Raw genomic sequence first — 27,919 nt, 5'->3', positions numbered from 1 at the left:
TGGCGGAGGAAGCAATTGCAGCGTGAAATGCGATGCTCTTGAAGTTTCAATCACTCTCTTGCACAAATTGTGGGGTGCTTGACTTGGTGCAGCGCGAATTTTTATTATAAATAGTGTCTGAAAAATATATCTGCGTCTTTTATATTTAAAATCAGCAGCGTGTAAAGAAGCTCACAGTGAGGGTTTAAGACAATGATGCTTAGTTCACATAGGTTTGCTGCTGTTTGAACATTACTTAATGCATTTCAAGACATCTATATTTATTTTATTTTTTTTTTCTTTCAGTTGCCTCAATTGTGCAAACATCTTTTGGCAAATGCTAACAAACTGTTCCTTTTTTTTCTCTCACATTTCTAGTCGCGGCCAGTTCACTTCGATTCGAAAATATTTACTTCGAACTGAAGATTCACTATTTGCACATGCCTAATCAAAAGTTTTGTCACAAAATTTCAAACTTGGGCGAAAGCACGAAGGAGTGGTGTTTTTGTGAAATCTCTCCACTTGAGAAGGTGCTTCTGTGCCTGTTGCCAGGGCATGGTCTCCTCGTAACTGTGACCCTGCGATTGAGCTGCTCGAGACGTGGATGCCGTTGCTGCCGCGATGGGTCCTGGAGAACATCCTGGACCAGTTTGTGCTTCCGAAGCTGCAGGCCGAGGTGGAGGCTTGGAATCCACTGACGGACACCGTCCCAATTCACTCCTGGCTACATCCCTGGCTTCCCCTGATGGGTACGCTGAGAAACTGTCAGAGTGGTGACGGTTTACTGGAGCTCCGTGAAAAACAATGCCGCTTCAGTTTAATTTCTTGTTTTATACGTGTATATTTTTGCTCCAACTTTTGCTGTGGCGCTTCAGTACCATGCAGTGCCTTATGAAGGTGGGCGCATGAAAATAGGCTTGAAAAACCTTTTGAATACATTGATGTACATAGGGGTGACATGGGTGTTAAAGCTATTTTTGTTTTAACACCCACTTCATAAATTTGATGAAATGTCACAGTCTTTCTTGCTGATTTCAGATATGTAAAAAAATTTCTTCACGGGCAATATCAGGAATTGTATTATTATTATCCAAATAGCTACTTTATTTAAAGTGTAAAGAATGGTATGTTGAAAGCAGTTTTCAAATTGAGCTAATATTAGAGATTTAGCAGCCCACCGAACATGGCACTCACAGCCATTGCAACAAACTAATTTCAAGATAAAATACAGAAACTTCATAGTTGAAAACAAGAAATGTGCTTCCACCGTTGCATTCCTTACACTTCACCGTATCTATTTGTATATAAGAATTAATTTCTCGCAGGCATTTTTTCCCCCTTTTGTTTGAGCAGACAACAACAACAATTTTATAAGACCTCTAGATATAATTGCCCTAGAAGAGAAATTTTCGCATAATATTTCAAATCAGCAGAGAAAACTGAACACTTCTGGAAGGTTTCATCAAATTTGGGCAATAAATTACAAAATCGGTTTGAACAATGAACAACCATGTCCCCCCCCTTAAATTTTGCTTTTAGGTTCAGAGGAGTGGCAGAAGTTGTCCGCTTGCTGGTTGGCAGGGGTGCAAACTTGACCACCGCTGTAGCATTCTCTGCTTTAAACCTGCTGTGTATGACATCAGTTTTTGATGGCATTACCAGTGGCAACAAATGATGTTATACCTTAATTTTTAAAAATTGACCGGTTCCAGTTGATGTAGCAACGTACATGCTGAAGCAACACCACCTTGCTGATTAAGACTGGATTTGGAGGTTCGCACTGACGACAATGTTATGAATGAGACAGCTGACTTATGGCTGAGCGACATAAACGATTTTAATGAAGATACACTCATAAATCAAAGAAAAATGCGCAGAAAACTACTTTCTGTACTGTGAATTCTCAAGATATATCCACACGGGTGGACATTAGCAGCACGGTTTGTGGTTATCTAGATACCAAAATTATTTAATACAAAGTCGTGTTGTCAAACCGTTCCCTTCTCCCGCCCTAAAAAGGCAGTGAGACATTACGAGAAAGCTTCATTGCGCATACTGCAAACAGCATGTGATGAGTGTGGAGTTTCAGCATTCTGGGAGAATGGAAAAACATTGCGGTTATAAGCGACTGTGAGAACAGTGAGACTATGTACTCTACCGTGGAGAGGAAATGACTAGTGGAAGAAAGCGAAACTAAGCAGCCTAGTTCGCCCCCCTCGGCAACGGGGCCCTTTTTACTTTAGGCTGAAAAAGGAAAACTACCACTTTCATACTATAGCTCCTTAAAGAAAGTGACCGGCTGTCTTGGTTTCGTCAAGCGGGGTGTATGGTAAAACCTGCCAGCAAAATTTTGGATGGTTTTCAAGCCAAGCTGCATTTGATAACAAAAGCTATGGAACGTGACCAGTCCACGCTATAAGGGATAAATAGATCGAGGATACTTTTATATACTGTTTTCGTAGCATTGTATTCTATCTTTGGATAATTTGCCTAAATATTCTGTGGTTTCTCCAAGGCTGCAATTAACGTCAGTGGTATACGATCGCTGCCAATAATTCATAAATTTTTTACTACCTATTTTCTGAATCAAATGTGAAGCAATTAACGAACAGGTTTGGTTTTCGTGCACGCAGGATTGCGGCTCGAGCCACTCTACCCGCCCATCCGTCTCAAGCTGGCCAACGCTCTCAGTGCCTGGCACCCCAGCGATGGCTCGGCCAAGCTCATCCTGGAGCCTTGGCGGGGGGTCTTCTCCCAGGGGACCCTGGAGGCATTTGTGGTCGCCAACATCTTGCCAAAGTTAGCACTGGCCCTGCAAGCCATGCCCATCAACCCCCACCAACAACACCTGGGTCAGCACTCTCTCATTGCACTATGTTTTGTTGTCGAGATGCCATCTGTCACATTCACTGTGACGAGTGTGACGAGGCAACCAGGCTGGCATATCATCACTTCTCACACACTCGTCCCAGTCACACACAAGGTGACTGACTGGCACAATGTCACCTGTCAAATATATACAGTCGAACCTCGTTATAACGAACACGGATATAGCGAAATATCGGTTATAGCGAACCAAATACGAAATTTGGTTGGCCACGCTTTATTTTTACGACATTTATTCTTCTATAACGAAACCGAAAACGTCAGGTCCGCCGCGATATCGGTTGTAACGAAGAAATATTTGGTCTACTCGAGGCTCAAAACTCTAAATGTAGCATAAAAGAAGCAAAATAAATACTGAAAGTCAATTTTCAACAGCACTTTTCGTTTTTTTTTTTTTTAACGTTTGAAAAAGTTGGAAGTTCAGCCGTCTAGCACAAAAATGCGCATTTGGCTGGTCGCGCCACCTATGAACTGAGGGCAAAAACTGCAAGCTCGCGCGACGACAAAAGGCCGAAGGGTGGCGCCACTTGCCCAGCGGTGAAAGCAAGGGCAGCAACACTGGCAACCACGGCAACTGCGAGACGGTGACGGCGGTGGAGAGCCCGCGTGACTCCACCCCACTCTTTCCTCGTGCAGCGGCCGAAATGGCAACGAAGAGGAAGGCGATCTCGCTCGAGACGAAGCTGCAGATATTGAGAGCTGTGGATAGTGGCCGCAAGAAAAAGGATATTGCATCGGAATTCAACGTTCCACCAAGTACGTTGTCCACCATTTTGGCCGCAAGAAAGAAGATTGAGGGCAACACCGAGGACGCCATCAAAGCTGACCGCAAAAGAGTTAGGCCTTGCCTTTACCCGGATGTGGAAGCGGCTTTGTTTTCGTGGTTTAAGGATGTAAGGGCGCGAAACTTGCCGGTCTCAGGATCACTCCTTCAAGCGAAGGCCAATAGCCTGGCCTGCGTACTGGGACATGATGATTTTCGTGCAAGTAGCGGTTGGCTACAACGCTTCAAAGATAGGCACGAGATCGCATGCCACACTTTGTCTGGCGAAGGTTCTGCTGTTGACGCGGAGTCGTGTGATAAGTGGCTGGAGAACTTTCGACCTTTGCTCCAGGAATACGACGAGCGCAACGTATATAACGTGGACGAAACCGGCGTGTTCTTCAAGTTGTTGCCAGAGCGGTCGCTGGCAGTCAAGAATGAAACCTGCCATGGAGGCAAAAAGAATAAAGACCGGGTGACGGTTGTCGTTGCCGTGAACATGGACGGCTCAGACAAAAGACGGCTCACTGTCATCGGCAAGTCTGCACGTCCGAGGTGCCTGAAAGGCGTCCGGAATTTGCAAGTTGAATATGTTTCTAACAAGAAAGCATGGATGACAGCCAAACTTTTCGAAGACTGGCTCAGAGCTTTCGACGAGGACATGGAGAGGCAGCAGAGGAAGGTCCTTTTGCTATTGGACAACTGTTCAGCACACAAAGTCTCTGTCGTGCTGAAGGCAGTTCGCTTGGTGTTTCTGCCACCAAACGCAACTTCAGCTTTGCAGCCGTTGGACAAGGGCATCATCCGTTCGCTCAAGTGCAATTACCGGAAGCGTTTGGTGATGCGGCTGGTCTTCGATATTGATCAACGCAAGTCAACAACCATAAACATCAAGACGACGCTCGAAATGTTGTATGGATCATGGAATGAGGTGACGCAGTCCACAATAAGGAACTGTTTCGCGAATGCCGGTTTTGTTTTGCCTACCGTCGAAGACGAAGTTCAGCCCGAAAACCTGGTAGAGGTGGAACGAACTTGGGATCGACTGGCGCTCCCAGGCATCGCATTTGAAGATTTTGTTTCGGCCGACGAGAACTTGGCCGTGGCGCCGGAGCTGACGGATCAGGAAATTGTGGATCGTGTCGTGTTGCCTGAGGATAACAGCAGCAGCGATAGCGAAAGTGACGAAGGCGAACGGGATGAGCCACCGATAAACAGTGCGGACGCCGCAGACATGGCCAGGAGGCTGAGAGGCTATTTGGAAAAGCTCCCTATGGCCAAAACTGCTGAAATGGAAAAGGCCCTCACGTGCGTGGACGTCGTGGAAAACTTCATTCTGAGGAATGCTGTGAAAAGCCACCAGACGAAGATAACATCATTCTTCAAATAAATGAACGCAGATCTGTTTTGCCAAACGAACTTTGTCATGTTGTATTTCGACTCCCATATTCCGGTCTATTTTGTTTGAAATGCCACAAGGACACAGGTAAGGATTACTTCGTTTATAGTGGGTTCGAAGCCAAGAATAATGCATTTCAGTATATCTTGAATATTCGCGCAAGCCAAATTGTGGCTTTGCAGCCGATATTTATGTCTACTGTTACAACGAATATCGTATATAACGAACTAATTTACGGTTCCGATGCTACTTCGTTATAACGAGGTTCGACTGTATATATTTTTTTAATTTTAGGCATGACAATGTATTCATACCAACATGAGTACAATTCCGCATAATTAATTGCATAAAGGTTTGTATAGTTGAACCTCGCTACGATGAAATTAATGGGGCTCGTTAAGAATATTGTCGAGGCAAAATCAGCCCAAAAACGCTGTCAGACTGGACTGCACAGTACAGAAAAACAATTTATTTACAAAGAAGTTGATTGACTGCTTCCGAGCCTTCTTTTTTTTTATGTTGTTGCTGTGACCACTGTGGTGCGATTTTCACGCTCAGTGTGCAGTTGCACCACAACGTCATCATCAGCTTCTTTCATTTTGTGGACATCTCTGCTGATAAAGCTTTCGATGTCACATCTTTTGATTTCGGAATAATGAATGCTGAAAAGCATCAATCCTAAATATACAAATGTACAAATTGGTGGTTTCAACTACTACTCTTGTCTTTTGTTGTATACCAGTTTCACAATGGAAAATACTACGAAAAAAACTCGGATGTGTTCGGTGGCCCTCTAGATCAGGCCACCTGAGCGATTGTTTTGTATTAGTAGTCATACTTAGGCGCCTTTCATAATTACCAATTATAAACCGAGCTGCCTTATGTTTGAAGTTTTTCCTGCATACCGATATGTTCCTTTGTATGTGGGTCCCACCAAACGTAGATGTATTCAATCACTGGGCATATTAACATTCATCACCATTCCCCAATGTGCACACTAAGCAGCTAAGGCGTTCAGATTGGTTTGCAAGGATACAAAATTGCTATTGATAACCCTGTACGTGATGCATCGTGAAAAATGAAGTTTGGTGCTGAGAAAAACGGCAACTACTTGCACTGTCTTCAAAAATTATCATATTGTATTCCATCTTTCATTTTTTTTGAAGATCTTCATGTTTATCGTCAAGGGTAGTCGAAGTATTGAGATCCTATTGCTGCCGTTTCTTATTGTATTTAGTTTAATGCATCTCAGACACATTTTTAGTGTTATTTTGTATTCTCTGGGTTTCATGCTGAACAACCCACATTGTGTTGATTAGATTGTGTGCTAGTATGTATGCTGAATCATGTTCCAGGCTTGGCAGACGCAATTCACTAATGACCTGTTAACGACATACCCACAGATGGACAGGAGAGCCCATACGCATTTTTGGATAAGTACCAGCATGGTATGGTCAATAGTTTGCGAGTCGATTGTCCCTGTGTTTGGTGGAGGTTCTGTGTAGTTTCGGCATGCAGTTAGCAGCATTGCTGAAGAATTGTTTTGGTTTTAACTTGTTTTTCTATATGTGCGGCTGGCCCTTCTTGGGCTTAAGCGGGAGTGGCTACAATATTGAGTAAATGATTTAAAAAAAACGCCAGAAATAAGGATTAAAAAAAAAAAATCTAAATCTTCGATACGATAACATATTGTCACACTGAATGTGCGAAACCCATTGTTAATACTGTGGAATCGCAATATAATAAGCTTGGATTGAGTAAAGCAGCATGCATGCTGGTTATTTTTCGCTCACAGTGTGAGGGACAATTTTATTGACACTTGATTTTCTGTAGAATAGGGGGGACGTTAACGATCACCTTAAAACATATTGCTAGTAATTAAGCAGAAAGAGAGTAGGATCACTGAATTTCTTATGCGGAATTTCTAGATAGCGGTAAGTGACGGGGCAGCCATGACAAGTGGAACAAGATCCCTCAGTAGCAGGAATTAATCATTATGTATTGACCGTGATTGCTGCTGATCCAGGGGTAGCGAAATCGAATCCTGGCTGCAGTAGCTTCATGTTGACGGAGATTATTGCAAAGGAATTTATGCAAGTGACAGTAACAGTGCTGCCTTGTATCCACCTACCTGGTGAAGCTTTAGTGGAAAGTTGTGTCATGTAGGGTTTGTTGATCTTGGGGGGCATGCAATAATGCATCGGGCATTTCACCGAAGAATGACTGTTGTCAACCTGCACGGCAGTCTGGTGAAGCCACACCATAGAACTCCGCGGAAGAGCATGCGTCGGTGGAAACCCCACTTTCTGGGTGGCGCAGTGCATTTGCGTCTCGGGCGGTTTGCTAGCGGCGTCTGGTTGCGGGATAAATCGCCATTTTCGTGCATGTCACTCTTCTCGATTTGCTTGCACTGGTTACAAGTTACTAGACCTTTTTTTTTTTTGCATTAAATACACCTCAAAACACTCCCGATAGTCTCTTTCTTAAAGCCGTACCTGCAGCAGTGCAGAATGCTGAGAACTACCACTCTTTGCTACCATCTGGCGCCACCGCGCGGGCCTTCGTTAACTTTTCTATAGAACTGATACCGCAAGACGAATGAGACACAAGGTGAGACTGACTCAGACTCCGTGTTTTGTAATTCTTATGTTGTACCAAAGTCTCACTGTATCCAATGTGTGTCTCATACCATCTGCCTTTGAAGGTAAGGCAACATTAACCCACCCATATTATCACTCTGTAATGCCGCCATTAATGCCACATGTGGTTGTCCATTCATGGTAATTGCCTGCAGACGTGTGGCAGTGGGTGATGGCGTGGGAGGACCTGTGCCCGGCATCCAGCATGGCCACCCTGTTGGAGAAGACCTTCTTCCCCCAGTGGCTGCAGGTGCTTGCAGGATGGCTACAGCACAGCCCAAACTACCAGGAGATCTCCAAGTGGTACACGGGCTGGAAGTCGCTCTTCTCCGACTCCCTGCTCCAGCAGCCCAGCGTGCGCGGTGAGGAGGCTCAACCTTCAGCAAACTAAATATAGCTCACCCTTATTTGTGCCATTGTTTTCCGAGTTTGTATTGTGCCCCTGCCTATCAAGTGGGCGGCTAAAAATGCTCGCATCTGCCTCTCTCTCTCTCTCCTCTTCTAATGTAGTAGGCATGAATTCGTTTGAGGATCCACTGAGGAACAGTAGAAGACAGCTTGCATCGGTTACAGAGAGGCCAGTTCTCGCCGAAAACGGACCAGTTGCGAGCTAGAAGTGACCAGAAAATTCAAACACGGATCTCGCCATCGCTGGCCAGTTTTGCAGATGCAGGCGTTGTTCGCCCTGGTTTTGAGACACATCGATGTCGGCAGCTATGCTCGACTGCTGTTCACACCTCGGAATGCTTTCACCGTATCCACTTCTGTGTGGTGTGCGTCACGGACTTGACTGGACTGGCTGAGAATTTTAAAAACTGACTTTGTTGCTTGTAAATGCATCTTTTACTGCCAGACAGCTGGCTGCGGTTGTTCATGGTATTCTTTTAATGTTAAGTCCGCTGTCACATCCTTTTTTATGTGTGTGTTTTCTTTTTCTGGTTGCTGTGTAGAGTATTGTGTATTATTTTGTTTTGCGGTATGCTGTCTCGTATGTGCATCCTTTTTTGTTTTGTGTGTTTATTCCTTTTAACTTCTGCCTCCTGTCTGTTTCTTCTATTTTTTTTTTTTTATTCATATGCATGCGAATGTCGCATGCATACAAATAAAAAAAAAAAATCACAAGTGACAACTAGGAACTGGAGTTCCTAGTTTGGGAGCCCTACTAGCTGATGGGCAGGGCATTACAGGTGTTCGCAGCATCTGGTGGAACAGGCAGGTTTAGAAACCGAAGGTGGTCATTTTGACTTTGGCATTTAGAGGAATCTTTTAAGAAGACTCCACCCCATCTTGCACAGTTTAGCCTGCGCAGTAACAGTTAAGACCCCCTGCCATATGTTACACTGTTGAGGGCTAAAGGTAAAATTGTGTGGCCAAAGGATAAAAAGATAGAGAGGGGAATAGGCCAAAGAGCAAGTACAAGTTGACGATTTGTCAATCAGGGTGGCATGGTGGCATGGTGTAGAGAGGCATTTTAGATGACAGACGATTGGTTGCAGTTATGAGGATGGGAAGTATGCTCCCAGTTGGCACAGTCCAGGGGTCGCTACGGGTCACTCCTTTGTCCTCCCGGCCTGCGGTGGTGCCACTGAATGTGGCGGTTTTTCTTCACCTTTGTGGCTGTGCAGAGCAATTCAAAGTGGCCCTGGACATGATGAACCGTGCCGTCTCTGGCCTTCCGGTGGGAGGGCCCCCTGTAGGAGGTGCTGTGCCGCAGGCACCGCCCGGGTTGCTGGGATACCGACCAGCACCACCCCAGCACATGCCACCACAGGAGCCGGTCGGGGGACGACCAGAGTACAGCGTGAGTGTTGTCGCTGGCATATGTCGCCATCTGGCGTCGTGATAAAAAATTTTTTTGCTCTTTCAAGCTATGTATGTGCTGGGGCTCTCACTCTGATTTTATTCTATAGAAAAAAAAAATCGACGAGCAGTATGAGTAAAGAATGCTAGTTTTATTTTGTGGCTACCTTTGACAAACACGTGCCTAGCTATTACCTAGGAAGAGTGCAGTTTTGGACATTTGGTGAGGGATCGCCCACTATTGCTTGCTCTGTAATAGGAACTTGCTATCTAATGTTCTCATCTCCTTGAACTCAACCGTTCGTCAGGAGCTGAGGCAAAGACAGCAACGTTGTTGCACAATGTCTCCGTGTTTGCTCTCAAAGGCCTTGAGCAGACTTCTTGAGAGATTTTAAAACTGCAGTTTAAGGGACACCATGTTTGCTCGCTTTATGAGCCTGCTGGCATAGTGAACTCATCCCCCCCCTACACACACACACGCACACACACTTTTCTCATTGAGAATTTATCTTTTCTTTAAAAAGCGCATTGGCAGTTTTCAGCTTCCCCCTCGGTACTTTTCTTATGCAGGAGACAAAGTGTGTTATCCAGTTGAACGTATGACCCAAACTGCTTGATTTTGAAGAAGTTTAACTGCTGAATGAGGTACAAAGGCAAGGCATTTAGAATTGAGACTTTCACTGCATAAAAGTGTAGATTAGCATTTGTAAGTACATAGCTCCTTCTTTTAGCTCTCGCTGAATTTAGTCCGTATTTGTATTGTCCTAAGCATGGACGAGATGTAGTAATAAATCTTGTTCGGAGAAGGCAATGACGAGCCGGGATTGCTTCCTTGGTTGTTTCCCCGATGCTTCGCCCCCTTACAGTAGTGAGATGTGGAGAAGCTAGCACGATAGCCTACAGTCGCCGCATTTTTTGTTATGCTGCATCCCCGAGACCTGGCCCGCTAGTCCTATGCCCCTAAGGCACGGCAAAGCAGCCACTGTGTTTCTCCATATTTCCATGGGAACGGGTGCCTTGTATGTTGGCTTGTGGCCTTTCTTTTATGATTTGCCTCTTTGCACCTAGGCACTGCAGGAAAGCACCTGTGGCGGGTAAGCGCCGCTGATTGGTTTTCATGTTGCTAGGGCTCGTTAGCACATGTCTTGTTGATCACAAAATGTGTTACACGACCACAACTTGTTGAAATTTTGAATGTCGATGCTGCGAAAGCACGCTATCCAGGAGAAAATTAATGTAACTCTATGGGAAATGTTTTACTGCCTGTGATTTTGAGCGTACGAAATGGGAAATCGTATGAACCGGGAACATATCTACGCAGTTCTACTCTATGTAGAAAGCCAACTAGCATTCAAGCATCAAAGAAGAGCATAGTAACCTAAGACAGAACTCTATAGAACAGCCTTTAGACTGGAATGCTATGAAGAAAGTACAACCTTCAGATCCTCAAGCAATTTGGCGAGCTCCAGATTGGAACTTAAAAAAACTAACTTGTCTCGCACCGCAGCTAATGCTTAGTAAACATTAGCATTGCTTACTCAACCTGCGAGTTTTTTAAACCTCTCATAGGAAACGTGCATCTGACCTCCAGGGCTGCTGCTCAGCGCGTTCGCTTTATTGCTGCATTTGGCCAGTGCCATCTACCATCAAAATACCGTTAAACACCCTGTAATATTAACTAGTAAACCATTTTTTTAAACGAACGATGCTAAAAGCCGGTGATGTCGCAGGTACCGTAAAAACCCGCGTATAATACGAACCCGAATATAATACGAGGTGAAATTCTGGAGACGCGAAATGGAAAAAAAAAGTTTTTACCGCATATAATACGAGAGAGAAAAAACAAGACATTTATTGAAATCGGACCTCACACTTCAATCACTTTCATCTTCAGCAGCGCTTTCCTCGGAAATTTCTTTGTCGGACAAATCATCCCACAGGTACTCATCTTCTGTGCCATCGAGGGCGTTTGAGATGCCGCACTTCTTAAACGAACGGCGCACAAGCTCCTCTGGGATGCTTGCCCACGCGTCCACAATCCATTTGCACAGCGTGGCTGGCGATGCTCGCTTCAGCCGCCCGGCCGGCGTCACTGCAGGCTCACCTGACCGCATCCATTCCGCGTAGCATCGCTTGACTGCGTCCTTGAAGGGTTTGTTGACACAAACGTCGAGAGGCTGAAGTTGTGAGGTCATCCCACCCGGAATCACAACAAGTTCTGTGCGGCAGTCGCTTAGCAGCCTTTTCACCGAGTCGGCCAAATGGCAACGAAACGCGTCCAGCACGAGGATGGATGGAAAGGACAACAGTGCACCGGGCCGTTTGCACCACACTGACTTCACCCAGTCGAGGACAAGATCCTCGTTCATCCAACCTTTTTCGTGGCATCTCACGATGACATTCTTCGGCAGCTCCTCACCTTTCGGCATTGTCTTGCGCTTGAAGATGACATAGGGCGGGAGCTTGCGGCCGTCTGCCGTGCACGATAGCATGACTGTAACCCGCGTCTTCTCGTTTCCAGTAGACCGGATACAAACTTGTTTAGAGCCTTTCTCATGGACGGTGAGGGGCGATGGCATGTCCAGGTAAACCGGCGTCTGGTCAGCATTGCCTATTTGCCCCAGCTGAAAGTTTTTGGTCTTTCGCAAAGAAATCACGTGGCGCTGAAAAGCCACCAGCAGCTCTTCGAAGGATTCGGGCAGCTTTTGTGAAATCGAGGTTCGCCGGCGTAGCGAGAATCCAGCACGGCACATATAGCGATGTATCCAGTGCTTGCTTGCTTTGAAGGCGGAGCTCGGAATTCCCTTTTCCCTTGCAAGCTCCCTAGCTTTTGCTTGCATAAGCTCTACGCTCACAGCTAGATGCGATGCTCGCTGTTCTCGTACGAACTCCGTCAGAGCGAGTTCAATTTCCGGGAATGCGCCATTCTTTGGCCCGCGAAAGCTTCTTCGCATTCCCTTGCACGCGAAAAGGGCTTCTTTCTGTCGTCGCCATCCGCGAATGCTTCCCTCGGTGACGCCAAACTGCCTCCCGGCCGCACTGTTGCCGATGTTTTCAGCAACTAAAATCACCTTTCTCTTAAAAGCAGCCGAGTACTGTTTCCGAGACCCTGGCATCCTGCTCGTTCACTTAAAGAAAAAAGCGTGCACTTTTTCGCGAACCGTGGTTTGCACGAGAGCACATGCGCTGATGCTGTGCGCACTCGACGACTCAACAACAAAGAGACGACACCTCGACGTCGTGGCCACTGCGGGGTGCGGCCACGTTAGGGCAACGAAGCCAAGCCGTAGCCGCACATCGATAACAAAGCCAAGCCGTAGCCACGCGGCAACAACGAAACCAAAACTTCTCGCAAAACTTTGACATTTTGGTTGGGATCCGCAAATAATACGAGGCGGAAATTTGGAACGCTGAAAGTTGGAAAAAAAACTCGTATTATACGCGGGTTTTTACACTGCATCCTTGTGGTGATTATGAACGTGTAGACATTCAGGCAGGTGGACTGGTGTGCGAATTCTTACATGGAAAATTTGCCAAAACTTTTTTTTTCTCTGCAAATTCTCCCCATAAACTGATGTTAGCTTTCTCTAAAAAGAAAGGTGGGCTGCATGTGATTAATAGCAGTTTAGCAGCCCTTTTCATCGCTGTAACATACAGTCATCAGCTCCTTTATATGCGAGCCATTTCCTTCCAGTGTCTGTCCATGGTTCATTTTTAACTATTTGGGCCTTGTAGCGTGCCGAGAGAGATGTGGCTGCCGTAGACTTATTTGAAATCGCCGTAACTAATTTCTTTTTTTTTTTCTCTCTGCCCCTAGCACATGCCGACTATACGAAGCTCCACAACTCCAGCCAATGCACAGATGACATTCAAGGAACTCATCGAGCAGAGGGTGAGTAAGCATCGTTGACACGCCACGCCGAGGCTGTGGCACGCATTACACCGCCATGCAAAGGGTACACATTTATGATATTGCATGCACTGTGGTACACTGTTGAGCAGTTGACAAAACACGCGTGCCAGATCTCTATGTGCGGCTCCTTATTTGAAATTCACCTCTCTTTGCTGAAAATTTCATCCATTAATTTAATATATGCCACGCAAATTATGGAGCATCTCCTTTTTCTTCAATATATATATAAATTATCCTAGCTTGCCACCAGCGGTACCGTAGGTGCTTACAGTCAGACGGAACTCGAGGAACCCCTTCAGAGGAACTCCTCAGAGGAAGTCCTTCAACCAATGGTGTCATCTAGTTATTACAATGTCTTGGCTAATCCCAGTTTATAGACACACCTGCCATTTACCTGCAATTTCGCGTGGGGGGGATTGACCATAACATTGCGAGAACCTGTCAATGTCTTTGGCCAGGGGGATTCTATTCGGGGGTATTCAAGGGGGGGGGGTGCTTAATTGGAAGGTTAATATGAACATTTTACTGACTAGGTTCAACCTAGTTACATATTTTGCCTGTGTTGTGCATGATGTTTTCAGGCCCAGGAGAAAAATCTGCTGTTTGTCCCCATGGCACACCGGTTCCAAGAGGGCAAACAGGTCTACCGGCTGGGTCACGTGATGCTCTACCTGGATCGCAACGTCATTTTTGTATTCAACGGCAAGACTTGGGTGCCGACGTCTCTGCAGTCCCTGCTCGACATGGCTGGTTGACTCTGCTGCATGTGGCTTGTGTCACGGTTGTGATGCTTTTGCGTTACCGCAGCAGTGGTTGATTGGGGACAGCATTGCTCCACTGCGTTTATCACGTGTTCATATCACTTTGGTGACGCAGCACAGGCCTCGCCATGACCACGTGACGGCGTCACAACCTGTGATAGCATTCGTGACGCTTGTGACAACGAATGTAGTAACAATGGAGCTCTTGTTTGCGTCAGCACTGAAGGGTGATCACATCTACTTTGCTACATGCCGCCAGCTCAAACCACCCATATTGTAAGATACAATCGCAGGTTGTTCCCGACGAGCCTTCGATAGTTGCAAACAGCTTACAGGAATGGCTCCTACACTGCTGTTCTCATCTTCATTCAACTATACCAGCTATTGCTGCATCTTGAAACTCATACTTGTGACGACAAAGCTGTTGCACAGACATGGTGGTTCCAACAACAGGCACGTGTGCAGAGTGGAAGTCTTCAAAATTTGTGCCTGTTACCATTGCTACGATGTGTCTGCTGCTAGATTCTTCCTTAGTTGCTTATATGGTTAATTTATTTATCATAATTTGGCAGCTGGTGAATGGATGTCTTGTTTGGCAGGAGGATTGAGGTCTGTATTATGACCCAACTAGGTCATCGCTTGGGTCTTATGGTTTTCTCAGCCTAGCAGACGGCCAAAGATTGAAATGATTTGTCTAAAGAGGAAGTCTGTTTTTCAGACCCATGACAAAAGTCCCCTTTTTTAAAGGGCGTAATTGCAGAGGGCTTGACGTCACTTAGGTTTGCTGTCTGCGGGTGGTATTACGGATGAACGCCACAAATGTACATATGTCTACAATCGTAATTTGCAATTTTTGTCGTTGAAATGTCATTTCGTGTGCAGACTTGCACGACGCATAACGTGACACATCAACTACTGTATGGCCTCCAAGCTTGTAAATTGCACTCATCTTTGCGAGTGCAAGTAGAGTATTATGTGGAAAGTGCACTGTAAATAAATTCTCTTCCCAAAGCACGTTCATCAGCTGTTCCTTTTTTCAGAGGCTTTGCTTTGGCCTAGGGAATGAGGGGCATATTTCCACTGGTTAATTTTGTGCCTTACATTGCTGTTGCATTGTAAGACAACAGTTTCAAAACCTGCAGCAGAACCTACACGTCCACAGTGCATTGATCACATCAAGTTATATGTATTTCACATATATACCTGCTTGCCCAAAAATTTAAATATCTACATAAATGGGAACAAATAAAATGCTATTTACCTGAATTCAACCACGTGGCCACATAAAATAAGAAAACTTCCACAAAGCGGTTACAGAAAAATTTGTGGTTTTGATGAAATTATGGCGTCAGTTGACGTAAAATGCTAAACTGCAGGTCTGGACTAAGGTTGGTGGTGGTAATCTTGCTTTCTACAATAAGTACATATGATTTATCAATAAGTTAAAAGAATGCCAATGAGAGAGCCAGTCAGATATTCAAGCAGGACTGCATCAAAATTTCATATCTTGCTTTAAGCAGTTTCCCAACAAACTTGAACTTTCATTTTACTACTGACAAACCATTTCGAGGATGAGTAAAATGCTGCTGTAAAGGATTAATAAAGCGCTGTGGTACACCCCAAAAAACTTCTATTGCTGATCTTGTTACTGAAATGTGAGCAGCTAAGCAAAGTGTGCTAAAGAAAGGTTTATAGTACTGTGCTAAAATGAGATTACCCAATGAGACACATTATGTTGTGCCGTGGCCACTTGATGAAACACACTGCGATGGTTTCCTTTATGGGGAAGTGTACCTTTTTTTCCACACATTTGAGAATGCCAGGTGGTCAAAAGTGGCACAGAGCTACTAACATTTACCTCTTTTTCTCTCCTCTCATAGTGCAGGTGAGGTGTCCATCAACAGTGAAACTGTCTTTTTGAACATAAACTTTTTTTTTTTTTTTTTGCCAAGTCGCAGCTGCCAGATCTCTCCATGCTCTGCCTTTCCAGTACAGTGCTTCCTTCTTGCCTACTCCTTGATGTCTACGTCACTGCCATGGACTCGGGGTTATGTCCCCTTAATGCAATATAGCGACAGGGGCGAGCAGAAAAGCAGTCACAACCACTGGCAGAAAGAGCTTCTCTGAAAGCAAATGCGAATAGGTGAAAATAGCCGGCAATAGTGGTCTACTACAACTGTGCCCCAGTACATGGCGTATAGGCTGGGAATGTCAGCAAATGGTTGAGTACAGACATAAGTGCAGGTGGACTTGAGTGAGTGAACGTAATAAGTGTGAACGAGTAGTTGCGTGAGTGAATGTGAGCGACTCTACGAGAGTGTGAGTCAATAGTTGTTACAATGTGAGTGGATATAAGTGCGAGTGCTGCAAATTTGTGCAAGTGTGAGCGGTTGCGCAACTGTCAACGAGCCACTCGTCATGGTGCTGTTCTACACCATAGTATCACTGCATCTCCACACACAAGCAAGTGGAGGCACCGCAAGCTTGAGCTCAACAGAAGAGGTCAGGAGCCCGTATCCAATGACCGCCATCTATCTGCATCTATGTAAATGTGGCATTATCTTCGCGTGATTCCGTTCTCTGAACGGTAGGGTCCTCTGAGCAGCGTCACCTGGCGACAGATAGCGGAAATATTGTAAAAATGAATAAGAGCGCATTTAAAGCCTGCCGCAGTTGTTGCTTCAGTGGCGCAACGGATTGATACTACTTACCTGACCACTAAGCAAATAAAACATCTGTTCAAATGCTGTAGTGCAACTTTTTTTCTAATTTGTTTTTAAATTACAACGTTAAATTAAGCTACTAAGATCTTGCCTGGGCCCTTTAGGTTGCATTATGTGATGTTTTTAATTCTTAATAGCCGTGAACAGAGCCACGAAGTGACGGCATGACACTTCACTGTGTCACTACCTTCACCGTAACCATTTATGGCCTTCAGTGAGTACATTACCTTTAGATTGCGTTCAGACACATATCTCGGTAACAATCGCCGTTTAACCAGCTGAGAGGCAACCAGTGAGGAGAAAGAAGTTGCGTTGAGAAGACGGAATTACGCGTTTTCTTCGCTCCTAACCACTTGGCGCTACACCTCCCCAATTCTCCCTTACCTTTAGTCTAAAAACCTTAACACTTCATCTTTTGCTACTCTGCCAAGCAGCAACCTCTAGCGCCAAGCTTGCTCTTTCCACAGCTGATGATGATATGTCACAGTCATGCCCTTTGCAACGGTCGGACTTCGGTTTACACGCAGTACAGCGTACATAACAGCGTACATAACAGCAGCACGATTTCGGCGGCGTGCCTTATTAAGCACGCAGTCTGGATCTATTTTATCATCGGATGACTACCTGCATCTCGAGTATTCCTGGAATAGGAAATTGTCAATCAAGGCAGACAGGTCTCTCTAACCAGGCTACGCTGTCGTATTCTGCCCCTAAATTTCTATATGCACATGTCTGGTCTGGCGCTTTCTCCTGTCTGCGCATTCTGCGGGGAACCCGAAACAATAGATCATTTCTTGATATTTTTCCGCCGTTTTACCATGATGAGAAAACGGTATTTAGAGAAGCCGTTACAACAGCTGGGTCTCTTAATTTGAGCAGCCAAATTTTATTATCGTTCGGTGCCACCATGCTTGGGTACAGCCACAGGCCTGTTTTTAACGCCATTCAAAACTTCTCAATAGAAACAAAACGTCTACCTTGCTAATATGCTTTGAAGTTTTAATCTGTACATATAAATCTTACTATTCTCCAACTGCGTACGTTAGTATTTACTTTTTTATTTTGGTTTTTCATATTTACATTTCCTTCTCTATTCCCTAGCATTTGTTTTTATTTATTTTTGCGATGTAGTTATACATCTCAAAATCTAATATCTCTGCACCCCAATTCTTGGCCGATCCCCCTGTGTGGGTATGTGCCATCAAATTAGAGGAGAACAACAACAACACGCAGTGCAGCGCCCTCTTGTGTGGCACTGCATTGCAAATGCAAAGGCCCACACCTACATATTTCTTTTTTATGCCATAGCTTTTGCCCCCCCCCCCCCCCCTGTCACTTCTCTACTATCCTTACCTCTTTAAGTCTCCTGCGCAGTGCAGACGGAAGACGTGTCAACATCACAAATACCGCTGATTCCTCTTGCTAACAGCTGTTAACATAAAGACACGCAGGAAAATACCAGCAAAACAAGATCTCCCCTGCTGACCAGGTAAAGCAGTTTTAATATATATTACAACAAATGTGCACAAGCAACCGCGAAATGACTGCACAGGATGCACCACATATATTAAAACCTTTGCAGCCTATCGGAAATTCCACTATGCTTCTGCATTCCTTCTTGAGTTGTAATGGAAATGCACTGTGAATATCGCTGTACATTAACAACTCCACTATGTGCCAAAGCAGTGCAAGCCAAATACTAAAGGTTCAGTAAAAGATAAACTTGCAGTCCGCAAGGGACGTCTGGTATTTACAACGTAGCGACAATTAAAATTTAACAAACCTTGGCTCTTGCTGATGCAAACCAAGCAAGTTTTTAATGCAACCCTATTCACTGCATTCCCTAATCGAATTTTCACAACCATTTAGTAATTACAGCTCAGTGAAATGCAGTGACAATGTCCAACATATTATTTCAGGTTCGTTTCAGAGTAAAGTACTTGAATTTACTAGGAAGCTCCAAAATTAAATCCTGGGACAGCCAGTAAGGCTGGGAACCCCTTAAATATCAGCTTGTGGCCTGACTCCTTTCAATTAACATCTTAATTGTCTATTGTGGCAGTAGCAATGGGCAAACAAAAACAACACGGGCTTAAACATAACTCCTTACATCCAAAAGGCTCAAAGTGCGCTTTCTGCAAACGCCAATACCGCATCCTCGGCAGGCAAATGTTCCTTTTATACAATTTAAGAAATGATGCCCCCTGGTGGATGGAGGACCAACTACTCTCTCCGCAAGTTTTCAAGCCGAGCTTGGAGGTCGGCGTCTGCATCGGTGACAGCAGCGGGAGCCGCCTTGCCCTTCTGGGGCCCTGCACTGAGCGAGCCGCCGGCTTCTGGAAGGTCCGTTAGTTTCTCGGACAGCTGGAGACCCAACTCGTCCAGAACTTCGTTAACAATGGCATCACTGACAGAGAGCAAGAAAAAAAAAAAAACATTAAGAGACTCCTAAATGAGAAGTACATCCACATCGTCCTGATTGATCATAATGAATGACTAATGGGTTGATCAGCCAATAGATCTAGCATTAGCTGGTTAACAAATTGACTGGTCAATCAATCAAATGATTTACTGACCTATTAGTTGACTTAACCAGTTGATCACTATTATATTGTACAATCAATCTATTATAAATCATTCATAAATCTACAGATCCAAGTACACATGTTAACTGTGTGTGTTTCAGCAACTGCCTGGTTTACGCGGTTTAATGTCACAAAGCAGCTCGGGCTATGCAGGACACAGCAGTGGAGGGCTTCAGCGACTTTCTAGCCAATCTGAAATACAGCATTGTTAAAATAACTAAAGAAAACAGACATGAGGTCAGATGAAATGAAGCACTTATATTCTCAGAGCAGCGTTCGTGCTCTTGACAGCATGGTTCAACTATACAGCAGCATTTCTTGCATGCTGCCTATGAACATATGCATTAAAATGATAATTTCTTTCCCCTATTATATCAAAGCTCTGGCTCCAACCAGCCTGGTCAGCCACGGCTGGTTTAGCTCTGCTGTGAGCCAATTAAACCATGAAATAACAAAACCTTGACAGTGGTGGAACTCGCAACTGGCTTCTTGTAGCAACTTCTGTAGCTGAAGAAATCGCAGTTTGTAGCGGAAATTTCAAGTTTTGTAGCAGGAAAAATGGCATTTTGTAGCAGAAAAAAAAAAAAAAAAGTCGTCTAGCAAAATGTCAAATCTCGAGACGTTTAAATAAAGAAGGCTTGTTTTATTTCTGGAACCCAATTCTTATAACAATGTTTATAACAACATAGCCATGCAAAAACAAGCTTCAAGCTCAAATGTAGTTTAAGTGCTGTTCTTTCTTTACCAAGCCCTAAATTAAGCAAACAGAAGGTTTTGCTAAACACAAGGCCATTTTTATTCAGAGGGAAGGCATAACGAGATATGCAACAACACTATAAACACTGCAGCCTTGGAAAGAAGGTAGCTAGCTGTCTTAATATAGAAACTCCCTGTAGAAATTCAGAACTGCAGTTTCTTAAAACTAACATTAAGGCACTATTTCTTCTCTTGCTTTGATGACTCCAGCCTGGACAGTGCCGCTGCAAGTCTTTCCTGTCCATTCTTCAGAATGATTTGTCCACTATCAACGTCTGCAAAATTTTTTAGACTTCATGCCTTTTCAGAAAAGCAGCTCAGAATTGGTGCTCATATTCCTGGCCAGCCTGATCTTTTCCTGTACCCCTTCCTTATTCTGACCTCTTTTCTGGGTGTCCTTGCAACGTCGAGGCGCTTTTTTCTTTCAAAACCCATGCTGATTGGAGGGAAAGGGGGAAGAACATTTTTTGCGGGTTCTGGGTGGAGAGTTTTTTCTTCCTCTAGGGGGCGTACTGCTCAGTCAAAAGGCGCGATGCGCGGGGATGTAGAGTGAGTGCCAATTCCTAGCGTTCGCAATTTTTGCTTTCGTTCTTTTGCTTTGGTTTTGCGACAGTTCTGTTTCGCTGCCAGCAGAGTTATTCAGTGACTTTTGGCGCAGGCGTGGAGCAGAAGTAGGCAAAAAATCTATTTTGTAGCAGCATGTAGCATGAATTCTGATTTGGCACAGTTTGGCACAATTGGTGCAGCAGTTCCACCACTGCCTTGAGCAACCTATTCAGATATGCACATCAGTGAGCTTTGAATTGGAGGCATTATGATGAAGACGATGCTAGCAAGCAGTCGCACCCTTTTCTCAGATATAAATGAAAGGTCAAGACAAGAGCAGCAACCTTATACATATTGCTAATTATGACTCTCAGCAATAGGCCTATTTAAACTCAATTACAAGCACTTTCATACTTCAAATGTCACAAAAATACTTCATTCAATTATTTTTGTCATGATCTGGCACACAAATCATTAAAATATTATGGATTAGTTTGGAATTCCTCCCTTTCTCTTCATTTTTAAACAGGACAGCTCCTAAATCCATATAGGCCACCCTGGCAGTAGCAGCAGCAGCAAAAAGAAAAAAGACAGCTCCAATGATTAAAATAAGAGAGTAAGACCGGCTGCCACTGACCTCTCCTCTTCATCCTCATCGTCGCCCATCGCATCATCGATGGCATCGTTCATCATCTCCTCCTTCATGTCCATGATCTCGGACTGCTTCTCAAACTCCTGCATGATCTTCTGTATCTGCGGCAGGTTCAGCTGGAGACAGAGTAACAGTCGCACCGGTCACTTATCACATTGCTGTGGACCCTGACAGCACCCATGCGTTTCCTGTACCCACAGCTGTGTGTCGTAAACCTGTGACATCCAGCTTAGTCAGCAATTGCACACACTATGCGTAAAAAAACAACAAAAGAACAGAATGAGAGCACTGAAAGTCCATAGAAAGTAGTGTCGCACACAATTCTTGAAAGCAAGGCACCCGACTACTACGCCATCACACCACTCAAGACAGCAGCATATAAATTTGGAACTACCAGAGCACCTCATTCCAATTTGACTCAGACGCGTCCCTTGGCTGAACAAGACATTTCACTTTTGTTCACTGCAGTACAAAGATACTCGACATGTACTTAAGCCTATGCATGACAAAACGCTAACACAAAGGATAAGGGCAGTTGTGCATTTTTTAACGCCACCATCACCACCGTCCCGACTGTACCACTGCAGGGCGAAGGCCTCTCCCATATTCCTCCAATTAGCCTGGTCCTGTGCTAGCTGCCTCTACTTGACCTCATCTGCCCACCTAACTTTCTGCTGCCCCCTACTACGTTTTCCTTCCCTTCGAATCCAATGTCCAAATTAGTGTCCCTCATTACTTCAGCATCAGTAGCAGCCCGTCTATGCCCACTACAGGACAAAGGCCTCACCTGTTTCTAAGAATAACCCTGTCCTCTTCCAGTTGCAACCACCTTAATCATGCAAACTTCCTAATCTCATCCTGTCACCTAACTTTCTGCTGCTTCCTGCTATGCTTAACTTCTTTTGGAATCCAGACCATTACCATCTACCACCATCGGTTATCCTGCACTCACATTACCTGCGCTGCCCATGCCCACTTGTTTTTGATTTCGACCAAAATGTCTCCATTATCTATTCAGAAGGAAACTACATAGATATAGGAAGCCAAGCTGCTATATGTCCTTTTTATTTACAGGTTACTACAGTGAGTGCTGGGAAGCAGCCTTCCTAAAGCTGACATTTCCATCGAGAGAAACACACAAGACAAATTTACGTTTTACTAGTGACAAATGATGGCAACTCGCACGTTCATATGACATACACTCTCCATGCCAAATGAAAAATTCCATGCAGACAAACCCTTTGGAAAAATGTACCCGAAAACCAAATTTGCATCTGCTTGAACAGCAGTCGTCCCGAGTCAATGTCTCCTTTTGTCTACGTACAGCTAGAGCTAGTTTAGATGGGGTCCACCACTCACCTGTCTGTTCATGTTTTGCATGGCACGTGTGACACCTTTCATTGCCTGCGCCATGGCATTCTGGGACCGCAGCGTCTGGATCTTCAGCGACACTGCCTGAATGTTGGCCCGCATGAGGATGAACTTTTTGACCTGGCGTCGCGTTCGAACCAGGTCACGTGCCATGATTTTCACAGCATCCTGCAAGATTTTGTTTTATTATAGTTCCACGTGAACCAACATCCTTGACATCAACAAAAGAAGAGAGGCAAAAATAAACATTCCTGCAGGATATATATTACAGTTTAATATTTATATATACTTATAGGAGGTGACACACGGTGGAAAAAACAACACTTTAATCCGACTTTTCGGCCGGGGTCCGGCCTTTGTCAAGAAATGTCATTCCTTGACAAAGGCCGGACCCCGGCCGAAAAGTCGGATTAAAGTGTTGTTTTTCCCACCGTGTGTCACCTCAAGTTTATGCCCTACTAGGGTGCCTCGATACCAGCGCCGCCGTACAGGGTGGTGACACCCTTTGGCATGCCTCGTGCCGCCGCGCTCGCCATCTTGGGGCAAGTCGCTTCGGGCCGTTGCTGCGGAGTGTCCGAAGCGGTTGCGCTGTGTGCTGGGTGCTGGGCGATTGAACTGTGTTCAGTCGCGAAAACTAGCATGCTAGGCTGTTGTGTTCCATTGTGTGCTGGCTCAGAAAAAAAGAAAAAAAAAGGAGCCAGATGTTTCGTTCTTCATGGGATAAGAGACGGAGAAATGTATGGGACGCGAAAGTGAAGCGTGACGACTGCGAAGTAAGCCACAATACCTGTGCTTCTTTTATGAATTCATAATTTTTTTGAGCAAATAGGTGCATTTCAATCGTGTAAAAAGGTCTAGCGCAGACACAGACCACTAAAAAGATGACACACACAAGCGCTTGCGTATGTGCGCGTGTCGTCTTTCTTGCGGTCTGTATCTGTTTATACGAAATCGTTTTAAAAGATATTTTTGTACTCGCCCAAAGCAGTTACGCACTTATGTTTGGAATTACGTTATCTCACGCCGCTTCACCCATCTGCTTGTAATCACGAGCTTTGTGCGGTTTTTGGCTTCCCCATCTAGCATTGTGCGCAACAGATTTTGGTCTGCCTTCTTCAACGTTAAAGCAGGTCGAAGCATCGCATTGCCTGGCACCGCGAGTAGCGCGCTGTGTTTTAAAGTGTAAATTTTGAATTTTCAGCGTACGTGAGGGCTTATAAACTAAATATATGGACAATTGCGTCTGCTTATGTTGTAGTCACTCGGGGAAATTTAGTGTAACTTTAAGTGAGTGACACTCGACTTTAGTATCATACGCGTAGTGTCACACAATAATATCTGTTGTTGAGGATCTGCCTTTCTGTGTTCATAGCCGCACCAAGAACATGTGAAAAAGGTCGAGCCTGGTATTTGTCAAAGGAATGCACCATTGTGCCCTTTCGATCGCTCCCCTTTACACTCGATCTTGAAAGCTGGTGGCAACCGCCGAGGCTTCAGATTCACACAGATTACATTTCCTCTGTTCTTCTCGGGAAATAATACATTGGAGAGCGACGGATGGCATGTCATCTCACGACAGAGTAGGAAGTGAGACGCAGTTTGTAACAATCATTTTGGTCGAAAAAAAAAAAAAAAAACACCCCGTGAGTTGGCCACGCTGGAATTTGGCAAGTGGGCTTATCGATAGTACAATATTTCGCGAAACCGAGATAACAGGTCCCCAGAAGCCGTTCTTTTTTAATTATACACAGGAGCAGTTTTACGCGAGGTTTTTAAAATTCGCAATAATATAAAAAGTTGGGTTCTCACGAAAATTAGGTCGTTTTAAGAATATGATTGGCAGCTCGACAAGTCTCAAAGAAACTGCTCTCGTGAGCTGGAAGGTGTAGCGGCATCATCTTGTGAAAGCGGTCGTGAGGAAGCAAGGTTCTTGCGCAGTACAACAGTTCATCCCGAATGCAGCTTTTCCTTCCCTGTATTATAATTACGCATCGCGAGGCGATATTCACATCCTGTTGTCACCGCAAGTACTCGTCGGAGGTTAAGCCAAATTTAGGTGAAACTAAATTTGACCGCCTGACACCCGAATTAGTGCAGTCGCTGGTTTGGCATCCATGGAAAAATTTTGCGATCGTACATGTAAATATCGCATTGCTTCCATAATGTTTTTAGTATTTCATTTGCGTGCACACTACAAAATACGCAAAATGACTGTTTCGTCGCCTATCTCATTTTATCGCCAGTTCGAGGGCAAACACAGTGTATGAACGGTGGCTCCTCAAATCAACAGCTGTCCCGACATTGTTTGATTGCGTGTAAAAATTTTTGCGCGGGATACCCAAAGCTTATGAACAGACTGTTAGAGCGGTTTGGGACGATGCGCTTGCGCATTTACTTCAGTTGGCTAAGTCAGCCAGAAAAATCGAATGATGGGTACGACATCAAAACTGTAGCTGGCGCCAACTTTTATTAAAGGATGTCTCCTAGGCGTGCATCTAAAATCAGCTTCAAAGTCTTAATGAGGATTATTTTGGAATAAAATGCCCTGTGCATCATCATGCGACACGTGTCAAAGGTTGATTTATGCATCGTTTTTTGCTATGTCTTTTCTACGTTTTGCGATGGGCCATTGCGATACAAATTAATTTCGATATACGGCTCCCTGAAACGTACACATGGTTGCTGATCTATAGCAATAGACGCAATTGAATGTTATGCACCTCATAAACTCATTCATGTCCGGCAGTGCAAAATGCATTGCTTTATAAAACAGCCAGTCGTCAAAATAACCGCATTTGAACGTCCGTGACGGCGAAAGAGTAAATGCTTACCATCTGCAATTTGATAATTTCCTCTTAGAACTACGCATGCTAGCAAGCAGTAGTTGCTTTCACATTTTTTTTCGAGCAAAAAAGCGCCCAGGATTGCGAGTATGTGTGTAAAAACGGTACACAGTTGAGCTTGCTAGCGCAAGCGCGTGCTGAACAAGAAATCGGACCAACGCTCCATAGCCCGCCGTATCTGAGCTTGCCCCAACATGGCGCTGTCGAAGGCGGTGTCTCCACCCTGTACGGCGGCGCGCTACATCGAGGCACCCTAATGCCCTACCGGACCCATTCGAGCTTCAACCCCCTCCCTATATATATATATATATATATATATATATATATATATATATATATATATATATATATATATATATATATATATATATATATATGTATGAATTCTTTGAAGTAGAGATTCTGGAACTTTCAATATTTATTTACTTGGTGTTTTTGTTAAAGATTTCAATTTTTTGTTAAAAGTTTTCTTTTCCTGCATAGTTTCGAAGGTATATTTATTTAATGCCTATAAAACTTAAAACAAACGTGGCAGCTCTATAAAGATGAACCCAAGAAGAGTGATCAACAGCAGTAAGACGGTTTTGTGCACATTTTCGAATGTTGTTAAGCTCATAAATTAGGGTTAGCTAACAAATGACTTTCTTGGGGGAGAGGGACATGAATGGTTTAGGTAACTTGAAGAAAGAGCTTTATGACAGGCTACAAATACAAAGCCAACTAGCTTCCATATTGTTCTTTACACTGATAATGTCCTAGAATTGAAGCGTTTGTCAGAAATTTGATGTGGCTACAAAGAGATGGCAATAGACAGGGAGACGGAAGGGTGCATTACCTCCTGCCTCTTCTGAAGTCTCTTATTTGAACAAAATTAGCACTTCTGTATGTGCATACTAGTAGGTTTCAATGGCTTGACTAGACTGTGCACTAAAACAGGTAACAGCAAAACACATTCACGTCATTCATAGGGCATCAACAAATCAAGAGTGGCTGAGAAGCACTGCCTGAACAGTGGTAGGCTGGGCAGTGAAACTTCAAATAGAATTAAGTTCCGAACAAAACAATGAATGAAACATCATTGGCCAGCAGCCCACTAGCCTCCTGAATCATGCAAAGTTTATCTACCATCTGATTCTCTTTGGCCATCTTTTTGATGTCCATGATGATCTTCTTTTCCTGCTGTTCCATCTTTGCACGCTCCCTGTCCAAATCCCGCATGGCTCTGTTGAGAGCCCGCTGGTTTTGCCGAAGCATCTCCTCTGGCGACTTCTTGCGACCAAAGAGCCACTCCATCTTTGTTTTCTAAGCTGCAACCAAATATGAAGCACTCCAACTCAGGCATCCATCACATGAGGACGTAGAAACAAAGTATAATCGAAGCGTTATGACAGTGACCGCTTTGTCCGAAATCGTAACAACGAACATTGAAAGTGGCTCGCCGGCATACATCACGACAAACGTGGTACTAAACACACATTTTCATCTTTTTTTGCTACAGCTAGTGTGAAACACGACACATGTCATTGTCACACGATTACACACGACACAGGATTACACTTCCCATAATCTAAAGAACGCGAACTATCGCGCTCTTCGCCATTACTCACCAGGACGATGGCGTGCCTTAAGTTACCTAGACAAATGTGATCATATGAAAATTATCGACACAAGTGAAACTACGCGTCCAAACTTCACACGATTCACACAACAACAGCACTGTCAAAGCGGACGAGTGCACAGCATCATGAACAAACTGCACCGCAGAAAAGGAATCTTCACCTGGGTTTTTCACTGGGCTTGAAGAAATGTCCAAGAAGGTTCACATGAGACAAATCAGTGGGCAGTGACAGTGCTTGGCATCAAGCAAAGAAACACTGGCGCTTTAACAAATATACGACTCGCAAGAACGGGCTCCTGCCGTGCCCACTGCCCGAGCGATATCACAATATGATATCACTACCTCATAGAGTATGGACAACTTTCGGTTGCATCATGACTATGGTGGCTATCATGACCAACCACAGTGACCAGCTGAGAAGCGCAACCAACTGTGAGCGCGGTTCTACAGTTTCGCACACGCTGCTTCGGAAGAACCAGAAATACAGTGCACATCTAGTAAAGAAACGTGTCTTTGAAATAGTACACGCCCTTCTCGTGTTTTTTTCACAAACATTCAAAGTAGCAATGACCTGTACTGCCTGTACTGCGCGAGTTTTTATCAACATGATGTGGTTGTAAGAAACCGTAAGGGGCATTAATTACGACCGCCAAGAAATCATCGATTAATTTCGCTACAGACGCTA

At 44.5% G+C, this 27,919-nt stretch overlaps 2 protein-coding genes across 3 annotated transcripts in view; one reads left to right on the top strand and one right to left on the bottom strand.

The window, feature by feature from the left end:
• sip1 (septin interacting protein 1) overlaps positions 1-15,766 on the top strand; it is a 32,628-nt gene extending 16,862 nt beyond the window's left edge. Inside the window, exons 8-13 of one of the 2 annotated variants that reach the window (XM_084583690.1) lie at positions 532-728; positions 2,613-2,831; positions 7,822-8,028; positions 9,292-9,467; positions 13,284-13,358; positions 13,961-15,766. In XM_084583690.1, coding sequence (XP_084439816.1) covers positions 532-728; positions 2,613-2,831; positions 7,822-8,028; positions 9,292-9,467; positions 13,284-13,358; positions 13,961-14,134 — 1,048 coding nt within the window. In that variant the 3' untranslated portion in view covers positions 14,135-15,766. The remainder of the gene's footprint in view (positions 1-531; positions 729-2,612; positions 2,832-7,821; positions 8,029-9,291; positions 9,468-13,283; positions 13,359-13,960) is intronic. The other variant, XM_084583689.1, reaches the window with a different exon arrangement.
• Positions 15,767-17,734: 1,968 nt separating this feature from the next.
• Vps2 (vacuolar protein sorting 2) lies at positions 17,735-27,607 on the bottom strand. Its single transcript, XM_084584870.1, has 5 exons — positions 27,396-27,607; positions 26,742-26,923; positions 22,762-22,941; positions 21,388-21,518; positions 17,735-19,270 (listed from the first exon to the last, which is right to left on the bottom strand). Exons 2-5 carry the CDS (start codon positions 26,907-26,909, stop codon positions 19,087-19,089), a joined length of 663 nt encoding a protein of 220 aa, XP_084440996.1. The 5' UTR covers positions 26,910-26,923; positions 27,396-27,607; the 3' UTR covers positions 17,735-19,086.
• Between the last annotated feature and the right edge of the window lie 312 nt (positions 27,608-27,919).

This window comes from Amblyomma maculatum, chromosome 11 (genome assembly GCF_055883805.1).
Source record: "Amblyomma maculatum isolate TAMU_Amacu chromosome 11, ASM5588380v1, whole genome shotgun sequence".
NCBI classification, from domain to species: Eukaryota; Metazoa; Arthropoda; class Arachnida; order Ixodida; family Ixodidae; genus Amblyomma; species Amblyomma maculatum.
This window is presented reverse-complemented; position numbering and strand designations above follow the sequence as displayed.

Coding starts and splice junctions, on each gene's coding strand:
- Vps2 (XM_084584870.1), bottom strand. CDS start 26,909: ATGGAGTGGCTCTTTGGTCGCAAGAAGTCGCCAGAGGAGATGCTTCGG. Junction 22,942..26,741: donor TGGCCAAAGAGAATCAGATG/GTAGATAAACTT, acceptor AAAATCTTGCAG/GATGCTGTGAAAATCATGGC. Junction 19,271..21,387: donor GATGAGGATGAAGAGGAGAG/GTCAGTGGCAGC, acceptor GCTCTCTGTCAG/TGATGCCATTGTTAACGAAG.